We start from the raw sequence: 17711 nt of genomic DNA, 5'->3' as shown, positions 1-17711 counted from the left end.
TCTTCCAGTTGATTGTGTCATTGACAGAGTTCTTCAATCACTGCCATCAAGCTACAAAGGCTTCGTGATGAACTATAATATGCAAGGGATGAACAAAACAATTCCCGAGCTTTTCGTAATGCTTAAGGCCGCTGAGGTAGAAATCAAGAAGGAGCATCAAGTGTTGATGGTTAACAAGACCACTAGTTTCAAGAAAAAGGGCAATGGAAAGAAATGAAACTTCAAGAAGAATGGCAAGCAAGTTGCCACTCCCGGGAAGAAGCCCAAAGCTGGTCCCAAGCCTGAAACCGAGTGATTCTACTCCAAAGGGACTAGTCACTGGAAGCGGAACTGCCCCAAGTATTTGGCGGATAAGAAGGATGGCAAAGTGAACAAAGGTATATTTGATATACATTTTATTGATGTGTACCTTACTAATGCTCGTAGTAGCGCCTCGGTATTTGATACTTGTTTGGTTGCTGATATTTGTAACTCAAAACAGGGGCTACGGATTAAACGAAGATTGGCTAAGGACAAGGTGACGATGCGCGTCGGGAATTGTTCCAAGGTCAATGTGATCGCTGTCGGTGCACTACCTCTACATCTGCCTTCGGGATTAGTTTTAGACCTGAATAATTGTTATTTGGTGCCAGTCTTGAGCATGAACATTATATCTAGATCTTGTTTAATGCGAGACGGTCATTCATTTAAATCACAGAATAATGGTTGTTCTATTTATCTGAGTAATATATTTTATGGTCATGCACCCTTGAAGAGTGGTCTATTTTTGTTGAATCTCAATTGTAGTGATACACATATTCAAAATATTGATGCCAAAAGATGCAAAGTTGATAATGATAGTGCAACATATTTGTCGCACTGCCATTTAGGTCATATTGATGTAAAGTGCATGAAGAAACTCCATGCAGATGGGCTTTTGGAATGACTTGATTAGGAATCATTTGATACTTGCGAACCATGCCTCATGGGCAAGATGACTAAAACTCCGTTCTCCGGAACAATGGAGCAAGCTAATGACTTATTGGAAATAATACATACTGATGTATGCAGTCTGATGAGTATTGAGGCACGCGGCATGTATCGTTATTTTCTGACCTTCACAGATGATTTGAGCAGATATGGGTATATCTACTTAATGAAACACAAGTCTGAAACATTTGAAAAGTTCAAAGAATTTCAGAGTAAAGTGGAGAATCATCGTAACAAGAAAATAAACCTTCGATGACGATTTAATATTAAATGAGTTATGTGATTTGGTGACCGAATGTTGTCGGAGTCCCGGATGAGATCACGGACATGACGAGGAGTCTCGAAATGGTCGAGAGGTAAAGATTGATATACATGACAATAGTATTCGGACACCGGAAGTGTTTCGGGGGGTATTAGGTCACCGGAAGGGGTTCCGGACACCCCTGGCAAAAGATATGGTCCTTATGGGCCAAGAGGGAAAACACACTAGCCACAAGGGCTGGTGCTCCCCCTATATGGGCCGGCCTAAGGAGGGGAAGGAAAGGGGAAAAGGGAAAGGAAAGTGTGGACTAGGATCCCCACTTCCTTGCCTCCCCCCCCCCTCTTTCCTTCCCCCTCAGTTATATATGGCAGGGAGGTGCGGCTTGGGAGGGACTCCAAGTAGGATTCCTCCTACTTGGGCGCCTCCTATGGCTGCTCCTCCCTCCCACCTATATATATGGGGGGGCACCCTAGCACACACCAGACAATTGCCTAGCCATGTGCGGCACCCCCCTCCACCGTTTACACCCCTGGTCATATTTTCGTAGTGCTTAGGCGAAGCCCTGCGGAGATCACTTCACCATCACTGTCACCACGCCATCATGCTGACGGAACTCGTCTACTACCTCGACATCTTGCTATATCAAGAAGGCGAGGGACAGCACCAAGCTAAACGTGTGCAGAACGCGGAGGTGTCGTGCATTCGGTGCTTGATCGGTTGAAGCGCGAAGAAGTTTGACTACATCAATCGCGTTGTGAAACGCTTCCGCTTACCGTCTACAAGGGTAAGTAGACACACTCTCCCCCTCGTTATTATGCATCCTCATGGATAGATAATTGTGTGCACGTAGAATTTTTTTTATTTTCCATGCAATGATTCCCAACAGGTGTAATTAAGGTGCAATGATTGTGTTGTAAAGATGATAAAAATAATTAGTAAATATATGAATTTGATGTGACATTGGGGCAATCCGGTCCATTGATGGATGGTGTATATGTGGTTGAGATATAATGTTTCTGCCTCAACTCGCTTAGTAGTGGAGATAAACACATCTGGTATGTTAAAAGGCTTTGAAGATTATGTGTTTACAAAATCAGTTTTGCTAACGCACATCTAGATGTGCCATAAGTATTGCGCATCTAAGTCCTATGTCATTGATCTTGCCTTGAGATTCGTGTGGATATTTCCTTTTTTTCTTTCTCTTTTTTTTCTCTTTATTCTTGATTCACTCATTGAGATGTGCAATAATTAGAGCACATCTAGATGTGCCCTAGACACACCCCTTACAAAATATACAAACATACATGTCGGTGCCTATGGATAGGAGCCGTCAAAAGGAAAGGTGAGAAGGTTACATCTACAACTTAAATGAAACCAAGCATTTTGTGGTTTATAAAGTGGAATCTCATCTCAATCATCATTTGTATAGTATTTAAACGCTTAATGCATGTGTTGTGAGAGTAATAATTGAATTGAACTTTTCATTTTTGCATTCGTGAGAAAAGAGTTGAAGTCTTCATTGGAGTATATATTAAGATTTTTTTTTTAAATGTTGGGGAGGGCATGGCAAAACGAACGTTTTATATGACAATTTATGTTGTCGTAAGGATGGCAAATCCCTTCATGAAGCATGATAAATTCTGACAAGAAAACTGAACTGGATGAATTTGCCATGCTTGCTTAAAAAAATTGCCATTCGTGTACAGCATAAATTGCCATAAAAATCGTTCCAATGGGGTGGTGGGTGACCCGATGAAGCACGGTTGTGGTCTCCGGCAGGGAAATTCGCTATCCCCGCTCCTCTTTGTTCTGGCTATCGACCCCCTGCACCACCTTCTCAACAAGGCCACCTCACAAGGGCATCTCCACCCTATAGGTGGAAGAGCACCGACCATCAGGACGTCTTTATACGCAGACGATGCTACCATCTTTGTCAGACCCACAAGAGAGGACGTCCAATTTCTTGCTTCCTCCTTAACCGCTTTCGGAGAAGTGACCGACATGGTTACTAACAGTGCTAAAAGTATGGTGGCTCCCATTCCGTGTGAAAACATAAATCTGGACGGCATCCTGCAAGCCTTCCCGGAGGTGCACTCCGCTTTCCCGATGTGATACCTTGGTCTTCCCCTATCAGTCAAGCGCCTAAAAAATATTCACTTTCAACCACTCGTTGACAAGGTCACCATCAAGCTCCCTTCATGGCAGGGAAGACACGTTGCCAGTGTTGGGCGTGTGGTTCTCGTTAAAGCGGTCCTCACGGCCATCGCGATTTATCACCTCACACCTCTCGACATCCCCGTGGAGGTGCTAAACGCAATTGACAGCCTTCGGCGTGCATACCTTTGGGCTGGAACGGGCAAAGTTTCGGGAGGAAAATGCAAGATTAATTGGGATCTTGTCTGCAAGCCTAAACAGTTTGGTGGAATAGGCGTGCTCAATCTGGACAAATTCACTAAGGCCCTCCGTCTTCGATGGCTATGGTTTGAGTGGGTGGACAAAAGCAAGCCTTGGATAGGAATGGGATCTCCATGCACCGGAGACGATCATATCCTTTTTGCTGCTGCTACAACGGTTAATGTGGGCAACAGGTGCACAGCCAGATTCTGGAACTCGCCATGGTTAAACGGCTTGTGTCCCCGTGACTTAGCACCATGCATCTTTGCCATTTCACGCAACAAGAATTTGTCTGTCCAGCAAAGCCTTACCAACAACAACTGGATCTCTCTCATTGACACCTTCAATGGCCTGTCGCTCGCACACGTCCAGCAGTTTGCTAACCTTTGGGAGAAGGTTTCCATGGCCTCTTTGACTGATGACATAGAAGATTCCATCATTTGAAAATTCACCAAGGATGGGGTGTACTCTACTTCCTCAGCCTACATGGCTCAGTTTGAGGGACTCACTAAGTCGGATCTTGTTCACACAGTTTGGAAGGTTTGGGCACCCCCAAGGTGCAAGTTCTTTGCCTGGCTTGTCCTTCAAAATAGGATTTGGACTTCGGGTCGGCTGATACGCCGCGGCTGACCAAACTGTGGCCTCTGCCCTCTATGTCAGCAATGCCAAGAGTCGGCCGCCCATCTCCCTTTCCAATGTCGCTACACCACCCGCATTTGGAATAATATTCTTCCGTGGCTTGGAATGCATCACATCACTACGGCGGCTTGGCAGACAATGACTTCGGTGAGAGCATGGTGGAACGGCAATCTTCAGATTCGCCTTGGATCCCCTAAGGCGCCCGCCTCCCTGATGATGCTTATCTCATGGGAGATATGGACGGAGCGCAATGCCAGAGTCTTCAGAAACACGGCCATCCCTTCCACGGTTCTTATCAATAAGATCAAAGGCGAGGTGTCTCTTTGGGCGATGACCGGCGCGAAGCACATGAGTGTTGTAATGCCGCGAGAGTAGACCTCTTATTGTTTTTTTTAGCCGCTTTGCGGCTTTTGTCTGCAACTTCCTTCTTATAATCAATGAAATGGCAAATCTTTTGCCTTGTTTCAAAAAAAAAAAGTCGTTCCATTTGCCATGCCCTGAGAGCGAACACTCGCTGGTTATAAAAATTCTATATCAAAGCGGCTCAATCGCCATGGTAAACAAACCTGGTAGATTCCAAAGTGCTCTTTTGATTGGCAAGTTAGTTAGTTTGTTAGACAGGTGAACACCGCCGGAAAAAAGCTGCTCTCTTTTTGGATAGAACACGCGATCGCCGGTGGAGTAATCTCTCGATGTCATTGTCCGTGGATCTTCTTCGTGGCCGATCGATGGAGCGTTGCCGCACATGATCACTTCACGGGGACGGGATGCATGCCGATGCCGGTGACGTGACGCTAGCTGTACTAGGCCGGATCGATCCATCCAAGCTAGCTCGCGCGTTATATCGTCTCCGGCCTCCACGAGATAATATCTGGATTGCCAGATCAAATCGCGGAAGGGGGATTAGTTAAACCCATCTCCAGATTACATATCGCTAGCCACGTTTTTAGGGCTTGTTTGGGACTGCTCCGTTTCATCAAAATCGGCTTCACTCCACCAAATTCACTTTAGAGCAGTTTCATACAGAAGTTGTAGCACTACCGAAGAGAATGTTTGGCTTCCATGTAGCTCCAGCTTCAAGAATGAGAAATTTGGTGGAAAGGATCTATTTGATTGGGTGATGGATGGAGAAACGAAGGGGTATCCACTTACTGGTGGCAGTGGTGGGTAATTTTCCCCCAACTCCAGCTTCTAGAGTTTATTGGAGCACCCCCTGAAAAGCTTCATAAAAATGTGGGAGTTGTACCCCAGATTCTATTTTTTTGCGGAGCCGCATATCGTGGAGTTACCCCGTTTGGCTTGTGTTTTTTAGAGCGGAGCTAAATTTTAAGAAGCACAGCAGTCTCAAACAAGTTCTAATGCGAGCAGCAGTAGGTATACTAGTAGTAGTAGTCTAGGTTTACTGCTCCTGTATAATTGTGAAGATAGTGGACATTGACATCCCCGCAGCCTAGTAGATTTTGATTGATACTTCGGGGTGACGGCAGTAGAGAGCAAGTAGCGCAACGAACTCCCAAGGTTTTCACCAAGAATGTCTTCTTCTTCTTCTTTTTCTTCTTCTTCTTTTTCTTCTTCTTCTTTGACTCTAGAACTGGACACATGCAAGAGAGACCTGGACGTACGGGTCAAATCAGGGGAGTGAATTTGGATTCAACCCTGAGTAAGTTTGGTTTTAGTAAATGTTTATTTTTTTCTTTTCATTTTTACCCTTGGCGGGCGCACATGCATGCAGGCATCCTGACTCTCATGTCATCGAAGATGGAGACATCACATGGTTCCCAAAGTCAGCGCCATACTGCGTGCACTCGCTCAGGGTACGAAGCCACACACAACAGGCAGAGCCATTAACAACAGAACAAGACAGTGTAATATCGTGCATGTGGGTGGGGTGAGGCATCTTCCCATGTGTCATGTGCGACACCCCCGCCCCGAGGTTCATCCGATTCTAACCGAAATTTCCAAAGCAGCTAGACGCCAGAAACCTACCATGAAATCGGAAAACACTTCCCCTCAAAAAATAATAATAGGAAAAAACTAATTGAAACATATAGGGTTTATGATGTTCCCAAATTAATACTATGAACCATTCATTATTTTTTCGATCCAGTGGCTAGTATAAGTGTTGTGATTAAAAACATACAAGTACTGTGCTAGTATAGGCCTAATATGTATTTTTGTACTCGTTCAAACAAGGAAGTGAATTATGGCATTAAAGTCCATGCATAAATATATAAAGCTGGAACAATTTTTCATAATGGCCTTGTATAAGGGAAGGGAGGGAGTACAATTTTAGGTGCTATGTAAGTACATCAAGTATGTGTATGTTTCAAAAGAGTATGTGTATTACTAATTACTTATGCAATTGTGACAAACTATTTTATAACGTTTGTTATACATACAAGAAATTTACGTGAACAATGGCTTATGTATTTACCATATCTTTTAGGAAAAATGAAATATATCTCTTGTACAATCAATCACGTGGTAAAACAGAAAATTAAGCATACCTCGAACTCCGGGGTCTCGGCGCCGGCAGGCGGCGGTTCCGGGACGGGCTCCGACGGATCGTGGCAACGCCACCCTCGAACTCCGGGGTCGTCGTCCTCATCGGCAGGCGCCTCCTCAATGAAGGCGGAGATCGTCATCTCTTCCGACGACAAGGAGGACTAGCCGCCGCAGTAGCAGCAGTCCATGCCAGCGGCAGCAGACCAAGTGTACGCCGCCACAGACGAGGGGTACGAGCACCAGATGAAGTTGATGCTCCATTGCTCTGTCTTATACCAGAACGGCCCGGCTCCGCCACCGGGGACGCTCCTCCCCATGAAGCCGGAACCGGCATCCCCTCCGCGCTCACCACTACGCAAACGCGGCGTCCAAATCAGATGCCGTGTGAAGGAAGAGCCCCTCTCATCGTTGCATCGGCGCGTGAAGGAGTGCCTCTCACCGCCACCCCGACGCATCAAGGAGGAGCGATTCTCTCCGCCGCCCCGACGCGTCAAGGAGGAGTGTCGCTCGCGCGCCGCCCATGCCCAATGCGCCCACGAAGGCGGGTGGTCGCCTTCGCCACTACCTCGACAGCGGCAGCGACGACAATTCTTCGTCGTCCCGGGGCGTCCTAACGATGCAAGAGTACGCTGACAGGTGCAACGTGACGCGTCGGTCGGAGTTCGCGCACTCCGATGTCCCGCTGCCACACATCGCGACAGGCCCGGAGCTGGCGTACGCCTGGGCCCTGGACCGCTCCGCGATGACGGCGGAAACGAGCAAGCGGCGTCTCCGCCACCTCGATGGGGGAGATGGCCAAGTACGGCGAAGAGTGGTCCCTCAGCGAGATCGCCGCCCGCCAACACCACCTCTTCCAAGCCCCCCCCCCCTCCCCGCCCTCTCCTTCCGGCCACGTCGCCGGTTGCTGCGGCCGCATTGCGCACGACACATGATGAAGCGGAGAGGATCATCTGCGAGCGTCACGCGTCTGCTGGGAAGCCCTGTCGCGATGTCGCCACCTTCGTCGCCCGAAGCCCGACGCCGAAGACTCTGACGCCGGATCAGACGGCGATGTGGAGGAGGAGCCGCCGGCATGGTCTACAAGGTTAACATCAAGTATAAAGTAGTTTAGGATTCTTGTTTTAAGGTTTTTAGTTCACCGGACGAAATATCGTCCGGTTTATATGAAATCCGTGCGTGTTTGAACGAATTTCATCTGGTTAGTTTGAATTGTTGTCCAAATGTATGCAGACAACATTGGATGGCCACCTCCCACATTCGTGTCCGCGGACGGAAAAAATATATCTATTCATAGTAGACACCATAAACTGGTATTTTTTTGATTTATAAGGAGCAGTTATAGTAAATCACTATATTTTCGAGGTATAAATACCTCAGTTCGGAAATATAGTAACCAATTAAGCATGTCTGTAAGCGCCGTTAAGATTGTCCTCTGCTGTAACCGCGAAGGCCCGGCAAACAAAAAGATGCTCCAATACAAAGCCGCATAAAACGCAGGGGCCCCCTCCCCTGGGATCGTCGTCCTCCCCACACTCCCACGCGCCCCCCGATACAATACAACGCTCCGCTCCTCGCCCCTGCCCCCATCTCTCGCTGTCCTCCGCGGCAAGTCAAGTGGAACGCGAATCGAAAAGCAGCGGAGGGAGAGGGCCGGAGGCGGAAGGGAGCGTGACGCCGCCCGCCATGAGGCTCCTCGTCCCCGACGGCGCGCGCCAGCGCTCCGAGGCCGCGGCCGCCACGCCGCGCCGGCACCGCCCGTCGCCCGAGGCGCCGCCGGAGGCTAGCGGCAGGACGGTGGCGGTCGGGATCAGGTGGGACGCCGCCAGCCGCGAGCTCCTCACGTGGGCGCTCGTCAAGGTCGCCAATGCCGGCGACCGCGTCGTCGCCCTCCACGTCGCCGCCGGTGCGTCCCCCCACCCACCGGGACAGCCTGTCACCCGTGTCTCTAATTTCCTTGCCGTCGGTTTATACCAAGTTCGAGTTCCGTGGTTGCGAAATTTTCCCTTCGGTCTTGTCATGAGATTAATCTCCTCCTTTTCCTGCCTTCTCATTCAGGAGGCGGAGGAGGGGCTGGGCTGGAGGAGAGGAGGAAGGCGGCGGATTCGCTCGCGACGGTGCTCGCCGTGTACGACGGCTTCTGCAACCTCAAGCAGGTCCGTCCCTCCCTGCTTCCCAAAACGCTCTCTATTTTTTTCTTACCACTACTTTATTATTATTCGCGAGAGTAACTTCCGGATCCTATTCAATGGCTGCGGTTCATCAAAGCACTTGCCTTTTCCGTCACCGAGAGCTCCCAATTTGACCCGCCATTAATTTGCTGGTCCATCCAAGTTTAGCTCAAACTTAAAACTTTCCACCTCTTCCGTACCAATTTGATGGCGACAATAGCTTACCGGGCGGTCCAACTCTTGTGTTTTCTTGCAGTTTTGGCGGCTTAAATTTTGGGAGCTCTTAATTTTTACCTCCAACCATTAAATTTTATTTTTACCGCTAGTGTTTTGTCAAGCTGCAAAAGGTTCAGGGGCAAGGACTTTGTAGCCCTTTGATCCTACCACCGGGAATTTGCCTCAAATTAACCCTCTCTTTTAAAGTTTTTTCCCCTCAAAATTCTCATCACTTTGTTGTTCCACTTACATTCGGCAGATCAATTTGGAGCTCAAGGTCTGCGGAGGATCGTCTATCCGGAAAACTCTGGTTAAAGAAGCAGCTTCTTGTGGTGCTGGGCATCTTATACTCGGCGTCGCAAAGAATTCTCGGTCTTTTGGGTACTGAATTTGGCACATTCTCCACTCCTTTGTTACTAAATTGGTCCAAATTAGTTTGTTCCTCACATTAGTGCCCTTGTTTCTTTTCAAATATATACCAGATCCTCCTCCACTTCAGTTGCCAAGTACTGTGCAAAGAGAGTCCCCATGAGTTGCTCGGTTCTTGCTGTGAACAATGGCAAGATTATTTACCAAAGAGTTGCCGCACACGAAGAACCATTCAATAGCACTAGCGCACGTAAGTCAACCAACCATATCGCTTGCATTTGTTCATTTCCTGGTCTGTGATTGCCATGAGCATGCTTAACTCTGTAACTGGAATGCAGCCGAGACTCCAAGGAGGAGTTACCGCAAGCTTCTGACTTCCCTGATGGGAGAGAAAACGCAGGACGAATGCATAAAGGATAACAGGCCCATTTCTCGGGCTGTCACCATGCCAGTGAGGTCTTCCACATCGTCAAAGCAAGTTTCACTAGCATTGGTTCCAGTTAAGGTTTGCCGACGTGAATCACCAGAAGTAGCAACTGGCTGGCCATTCCTAAGGAAGAAGTTATTGCCCAATCGACAGGATGCGTTGTCTGACAAGCCCAAGATGTCTGTGGTGCAGTGGGCAATGCGGCTTCCGAGCAGGTATTCAGCTGTTTCGCCAGTCCATCTTGAACACAGAACTACGAGACCGGACTCAACCAACAGTGGCAGTCGTATCTTGCGTGATAGGGTAGTTATCCCCTCCAGAAGCCATTCAGGAAGCTCTTCTGTTGTGATTGAGGAATTGGATACAGAAACTCCAGAGGAGCTGATCTCACTCAAAGAGAAATTCTTGTCCCTTTATTCGTCGTACAGTTACAATGAGCTTGCAGATATCACTTCCAATTTTTCACCTGGTATGTATTTCAGATTAATTTCTATCATTCCCATTTCCCTGGACATGTCATGTTTAGCCATTAGGTGCTTGTTTGTGCAGAGTGTATAGTTGGACAAGGTGGCACGAGCCAAGTCTACAAAGGTTGTTTGACAAATGGCAAAGAGTTGGCAGTGAAGATCCTGAAGTATTCCGATGAGGTACTGAAGGAGTTCACATCAGAGATCGAGATTGTCAGCTCCGTCATTCACAAGAACATCATATCCATCACTGGCTTCTCCTTCAAGAACAATGATCTTCTATTGGTATATGAATACTTGCAAAGAGGCAGCCTAGAAGAAATACTGCATGGTATGCTCCATAGTTTGCGTCACCTGTTTCCTCCCCGTGCTATTTCCATGTAAAAACTCATCTTATTTTTAATGTGATGTAGGCGAGAAAGAATGCAAGAGCATGTTTGGTTGGACCGAGAGGTTCAATGTGGCGGTAGGTGTTGCTCATGCACTGGATTATCTCCATGGTAACGGCAACAGTCGCCCAGTGGTCCATAGGGATGTCAAGTCGTCCAATATCCTCGTCTCAGAGGATTTTGAGCCAAAGGTAAACCTACCATCCTGTTCCACAACATGCTTCAGTTCTTGTGCAACGTCAGATTAGCTGAATCAAGATATCTACATTCGTGTGATGCAGTTATCAGACTTTGGCCTTGCGCTCTGGGCCGCTGATGCAACACCCCAGATCACATGCAATGATGTTGCAGGAACTTTTGGGTTAGTTAGCTGATCATGTGCACACTAGTTTTGCATTTTCATGGTCTGCTGCAACATTTTCTTTACTGGTGTATGTATACATACCTTCCCCCAGGTACTTGGCTCCTGAGTACTTCATGCATGGCAAGGTGAACGACAAAATCGATGTTTTCGCTTTTGGTGTTGTTCTTCTTGAACTCGTCTCAGGCAGGAAACCGCTGTGCACTGGTTGTCCGAAAGGCCAGGAGAGTTTAGTTATGTGGGTAAGTGCATCATCTCTATGCATCATCATCTGTTGATTGTTTGTTTGACAATAGTAATTGGCTTGATTTTGGCAAAGAAGGGTTTCTTCCTGTAGTTTTAATGGAAAATTTGGTTGTTTGTGTTGTATAGGCGAATTCTATCATCCAAGGTGGAAAGCTCACACAACTGGCCGATCCTAGCTTGCCTACCGAAGGCCATACCGATGAAATTGAGAGGATGACACTTGCCGCTTCGCTCTGCATCAGACCAACACCTCAACACCGTCCTCACATCGCAGTGGTGAGATTTCGTTTCTGATGCCATTCATCATGTTGGGTATGTCCTTTGTACTTCGATCTTACAAGCAGCATCCGTCTGTAAACATCAGGTTCTGAAGCTACTTGATGGTGACAATGACATTCTCAAATGGGCTAGATCGCACGTGGGGCTATCATACAAGAGCGATGGCGACGAAGACATGGTCACGCTCGCACCTCCGGAGAACAACACCAACATCCAGTCGTACATCAATCTCGCCTTTGACGTCGAGGACGACTCCGCCTCGGTGAGCAGCAACGACTTCATCACGGCAAACACGTCCCTGGAAGAGTATCTGCAGGGAAGATGGAGCCGGTCGTCGAGCTTTGACTGACCGACGGATCCATGGCAGAGTCCGTGCCTCATTTTTGTGTATAGAGATCTTCTCCTCTCCCACTTCTTGGTAAGTTTAACCTGTTGCTGCTCCTTGGGTGAGAGGTGGCACATGCAATGCAATTGCCCTCCTCAAGGCCTATGTTCTGGTCATTATTTCTTTTTTCTTTTTACCCTAGAGTTGTTATGAGAGAGCCTGTAATGTTCTCACCCAAAGGATGAGATGAGGAATAAAGTAGAGTAGGGAGGATGTAACCGTGGGTTGTTTGCCCACACCAAATCACTAGTGCTTGTTCCACTATGTGCTCGCTCACTTGTTAAGAGTAAACTTATCATGAGACTGAGACTGCTATGCTTGCTACTGTATGAGACAATATTTACTGCTGAATTTCACTGTGGATGTTGAACTGCTTCTAGTGCCTTGTGCTGTTACCCACCACATTGCTCCAGATCATGAATAAGGTCAGCAGGATCAATGTATTCACACCCAGATACTATTAATCTAGGCTTGTGCTCCACGATGATGCCTGTGCTTGTGCATCCATTGGACAATGAACTGCCAGAGAGTCAGTATGATATAACCAACTAATGGGTGTCTGCTTCAGCATGGCATCTCATGGTCCCGGGCATCGTCAGGTCGGTCCAACCAACGAACAGAGCCGATCATCATTAAAAGGAAAGAAGAGAGAAGATGATGGAGGACGAGTAAAGCTGTCCCACTAGTAGTAGGATACTAAATCATTTGGTGATCGCAGGCACAGTTGGGACAACATGTTGCATCACATGGGGCTGGCCGGGGGAATCACATTCACACTCACATGAGCCAGCCAACCAACCAACCCGGACTCATGGACGCCAGCATCAGAGAAGAGAACCGACATGGCGAAGCCGTGACCGGAGCTTTGCTTGGCGACAGACCGCGAATAATGGGGACGCACGCTTATTATGGCACGCATGGATAATGGTCAACAGCATTGCAAGCCGCAGGTACGAAAAAGCAGCGCAACCATTGCAGCAGATCCTCCAACACTATATGGAGGAGAGTGTGTGAGAAAAATATTACTCCCTCCGTCCCATAATATAAGAGCGTTTTTGACACTGCACTGAAACGGAGGGAGCAGAACCCACGATCAGCTGCTTCTCGGGAAAAGGAACCGCGGGGATACCTCTTGAGGCGTCGGTGTGGTGGAAATGCAAGCTCCACTGCTTAGTGAGGGGTTTCTCTTTTTGCACGGTGGGGCGAGCGTTGTGCCTGGCCGTTTAAATACTTCGCTGCCTTTTTACCAACCTTAAATTCGCTTACACACTAGGAAACACGTTCAGCTTTGATGTAGAGGGTCTGTTTTTCTGTAGAGAAAAGCGAAATCTTCGATTCACAGTGCTACCTAGAGGGAATAGCATCCCAATGCTGTTTTTGCGTCGGGCTGGACAAAAAAAGCGCATGTCACCTTCCTTCTCGTGCCACAGCTTTAAAGTGCTAAAATATCCTCTTTGACCTCCTCTGATTTGGAGGAATTTTGTTGAAATGCTAAATGGTACTTCCTCTGTCCCAGAATATAAGAACGTTTTTGACACTATGCTAGCGTTAAAAATGTTATTATATTTTGGGACGGAGGGAGTAGGAATTTTATAGAAAAGTTTACTTTGAGGTCCTTTGGTTTGTACGAATAAAATCCTATTCATGTATAGCATAGGAAGTAATTCTTTGTGTTCCAGAGGAAAAGAAAATTAGTCTATATTCAGTGGGAAAAAAATCATATCTTATGAACCACATAACATCTTCTTCCTTATATACAGGATTTGAGATACATATCATCTTATTTTCTATGTGTTTTCTATTCTTATGAAATTCATGTCCTATGAACCAAAGAGGCCTTCAGCTGCTGTCATGTTAGCCAGAAAATTTTGCATGACAGCGAGAAACACAGTAGTCAGTCAGTAGTCCCGCTGCACGCCCCTTGTGGCACCAGAGGACAGGAAGTCTTTCCCTTAGTTGAGCAGGCCACTGCATTGAGATAAAAATCATAGCACACTCTCGATCTAAGGACAATTTGGTTTCTGAATCTGATCTGGCACGTTATTACAAACTTTTTAAAGAAAATAATGCATATGACACGGAGCGGCTATATGTTGCTTACAGCGACCCCAAAGGAGCTCTCGCCTTTGGAACCCCTTCTCAATAGGCAGGTGGAGTGCTGCTTTCCGGCGCACCGTTTTTTCTTTTTCTCTTCTTTTTTTGTGTAAAAAACATTTTTCTTTTATTATTATTTGCCTACATTAACTTATATTTCTAAAATTCAAAAGAAATCTTTAAATTTAAAAACATACACCAAGCATTCAAAAAAGTTTGTAAAATGTGTAAAAAGTTCACGCAATTCAAAAAATCTATGTTGAATTTTAGAAATATCAAGTACTTTGTAAAAATATTCGTCAGATTTTGCAAAAAATGTTTGTGCAATTTAAAAAACGCATAACTATAAAATATATTTTTGTAAAATCATAAAAATGTCACTGAAATTGAAAAAAAAATGTTTGTACAACATAAGCAAATCTCGTAACTAAATGTTTGTGTAATTCATAAAAATGCAAGTTACATTCAAAAAAATGCTCACACATTTTCAAAATATGTTTGTAACATTTTCAAAAAATTATTAAAAGTGTAAGTAAATGTTTGCTTAGTTAAGCAAATGCTTCTTGCCAGTAGAAAATGTTCAACATGTGTTTGATAAATGTTTAACATGTTTTTAAAATATATTAAAAACGTGTATTTTGAAAATGTACATAATGTATTTGAGTGATTTTCAACATATATCAAGAAAATGTTATGTGTGCATAAGAAATAGGTACAATGCGTATTAAGAAATAGACTTGTGTTGAAAATTTGATAATGAAAAAAGAAACAGACAGAAGAAAACCTGTAAAAATCGTTAAAATAAAAAAATAAATAAATAAAACGAAAAAAATGAAAAATAAAAAAAAAGAAGGGAAAGGAAACCGATGAAAATAGTAAAAACCAATAAGAAAAATCACATAGAAACAAGAAAGTAATTTTTTTTTAAAGGACAGAAAAAGGAGAAAACTAAAAATAGAAACACATAAAACAGAAAAAAGAATCCACATGTAAGGATCTAAAAATGGACAGGACTGATCTATAAAACATTCCCTAAATTGCTTAGGTGGGCATACGTACTAAGGTGAGTGTGCCTCCAGTGCTAGGGGCGAGATCAAGCAACGTCTCGGTACTCGCGAGAAATAGCTGTCACGCATATATGACGGGGACACCGAGCATGTATACAATGGTTGATCTTCTGTTGCTTGTGTTTGTGAGCGTTTGAGATTGTATTGTGCTAAAACACACATGCTCGTGGGGCTGCTTGGGAGTAGGCAACCGTGCTTCTGGTGCTGTACAATGCAAGGAATTAGAGGCAGGAGTGCTTTTGACAAATTATCCTCATTTTTTGGTGAGAGTTAGAGTGAACCAGTGGCTAAAGTGCGCTTCACTCCGCTATTCTTCACTCGCGGGGTTATTTTTTCTCTAGCTACATGGGCTGACGGATAAAGCCGTCGCTCGCTTAGTACGGCTCCCTGCTTCGCTTCATCATTTTTGTTTTTTTATTTCGCTCGCTCCATTGTTTGCTCAGAAAAAATCTTCTACGTATTTTTATTTGAAGAATTTCATCAAGTTCAGGTATTTAAAAAAGTCTTATATTTTAAAAGTGTTACGAATAAAAAATTTGTGAATTTTTAAAATATTCATGGATTTAAAACAATCTTCACGAATTTGAAAATGCTCCATACACTTTAAAAATGTTTGTGAAATTTAGAAAATTGAATTTAAAAATATTCAATTAACTTTAAAAAATATTCATGAATTCAACAATGCGCATAATCTTTTTAAATTTAATAAATATTCATGAATTAGCATATGAAAACTAAAAAAATGAAAAGAAACTAGAAAAATAAAAAATTAGAAAGAGGAAAAGAAGGAAAAATCCAACAGAAAAACTATCAAAACTGTTGGAAAAATAACCTAGGTAATACATCCCCAAAACAAACAAAACAACCGACCCAACAGAATGCACCTTACAAGCGGGGCTCATAGCATCCTCACAACGCCTGATGCACCAGAAGGATCCAAATCTATGAAGCTTAGTAGCTTTAATAGATAGATTAGGGAAGAAGGGGGAAAATCCAAATCGAATCAAACTATGTGTCTGAACCGGGAGAAAACCAAATAAAAACAATAAAGAAAATTAAACCGCTTACGTGGCAAGCACAACCAATGCAAAAATGAAAATTAAATTGAATTAGCAAGTCCTGACATGAGTTTCCCTAAGTTAAGTACTCCCTCCGTCCCATAATGTAAGGTATTTTTTGACACACATTACGGGACGGGGGGAGCAAAAAATTAAGAATTTCTGATGAATGGGCAAAATTGTCACGAACATGAAATAGAGGATAAAAGAAAAGAAAATTCACTTCGGTGTTAAACTAGAGAACATATGAATGGCAGTACGTGTACTCGTTTCGTTTAGATGCTAGACTAGAGTAGCCTGAACATGTGATTAGCTTCTTTTTAGAAGAAGAGCACGCTTTATTTTATGTGCTCAAGTTTAGGGGATACAAAGATGATCCGGAGGATCGACCAGCCACTCATGTCGGCCAATCAATATCTAGGGTAGTGGCATTCTAGCTGAACCCAGATTTTCTATTGACCCATCGGTCTCCATTTTCTTCTTCTTGAAACCGAAGAGTACCGGCCGGATAGGTTCGCCCAGCTTGACCGGTCCCGGAAAAACCATTTTCGAAACACATGAACCCGGGCGGTGGCGGTGGCGGTGGCACGGCCTCACCATCCGCGACACCGAGTGAAGTGCACTGTAGGTCCTTGAACTATTCCAGGGATGTCACATAGGTCCTCGAACTATGAAAATCGTCATCCAGGTCCTCGAAGTGCAGTAATTGTGTCATTCAGGTTCAAAATCTCCCTAACAGGCTCTAACTGGCCAGCTGGCACATAAACAGTAACCGTAACAGTGCGCGGCAAACAGTCGGACTTCAAAATGTTCGCGAACGATGAATTTGGAAAAAATATTCGCGAGTTTAAAAAAAGTTCACGGACGATGAATTTGGAAAAAATATTCACGACTTTAAAAAAATGTTCGCGAACGATGAATTTGGAAAAAATATTCGTGAATTTAATAAAATGTTCGCGAACGATGAATTTGGAAAAAATATTCTCGACTTTAATAAAAAGTTCACTAACATTTTTTAAAGTCACAAATTTTTGTGGTTCGCGAACATTTTTTTCCATACCCACGAACAATATTTGTGGTTCGCGAACATATTTTCAAATTTATTGTTTGTGAACATTTTTGAAGTCGCCAATATTTTTCTCATATTTGCGAACATTTTTTTGAATTAATGAACATTTTTACTATTCACGCACCAGGGTATCTTCGATGCCAAAGATTTTCAGATTTTTTGTTCATATTTTTTTATTTTTCGCACTGTTCACTATGACAGTTGACCATTTAGAGGGGTTAGTGAGATTTTAGACCTAGATGACATACTTGGCGATTTTTATAGTTTAAGGACCTATGTGATAACCCTGAAATAGTTTAAGGACCTACCGTGCACTTCACTCCGCGACACCTCACCCCAAATAAAAT

At 44.7% G+C, this 17711-nt stretch overlaps 1 protein-coding gene across 1 annotated transcript; it reads left to right on the top strand.

Annotated features, from left to right (window-relative positions):
• Window positions 1-8283: 8283 nt before the first annotated feature.
• LOC119295294 (L-type lectin-domain containing receptor kinase S.1-like) lies at window positions 8284-12446 on the top strand. The gene is made up of 11 exons (XM_037573692.1): window positions 8284-8672; window positions 8825-8922; window positions 9413-9534; window positions 9636-9772; window positions 9861-10418; window positions 10499-10747; window positions 10830-10996; window positions 11087-11166; window positions 11261-11408; window positions 11539-11688; window positions 11777-12446. Exons 1-11 carry the CDS (start codon window positions 8453-8455, stop codon window positions 12038-12040), a joined length of 2193 nt encoding a protein of 730 aa, XP_037429589.1. The 5' UTR covers window positions 8284-8452; the 3' UTR covers window positions 12041-12446.
• The last annotated feature ends 5265 nt before the right edge of the window (window positions 12447-17711 follow it).

Source organism: Triticum dicoccoides, chromosome 4B, assembly GCF_002162155.2.
Source record: "Triticum dicoccoides isolate Atlit2015 ecotype Zavitan chromosome 4B, WEW_v2.0, whole genome shotgun sequence".
Lineage (NCBI taxonomy): Eukaryota > Viridiplantae > Streptophyta > Magnoliopsida > Poales > Poaceae > Triticum > Triticum dicoccoides.
This window is presented reverse-complemented; position numbering and strand designations above follow the sequence as displayed.

Excerpts from the sequence above, each read along its gene's own strand:
- LOC119295294 (XM_037573692.1), top strand. The coding sequence starts at position 8,453 with ATGAGGCTCCTCGTCCCCGACGGCGCGCGCCAGCGCTCCGAGGCCGCG. Across the intron at positions 10,748-10,829 it reads CCTAGAAGAAATACTGCATG|GCGAGAAAGAATGCAAGAGC; the intron begins GTATGCTCCATA and ends AATGTGATGTAG. Across the intron at positions 11,167-11,260 it reads GATGTTGCAGGAACTTTTGG|GTACTTGGCTCCTGAGTACT; the intron begins GTTAGTTAGCTG and ends ACCTTCCCCCAG.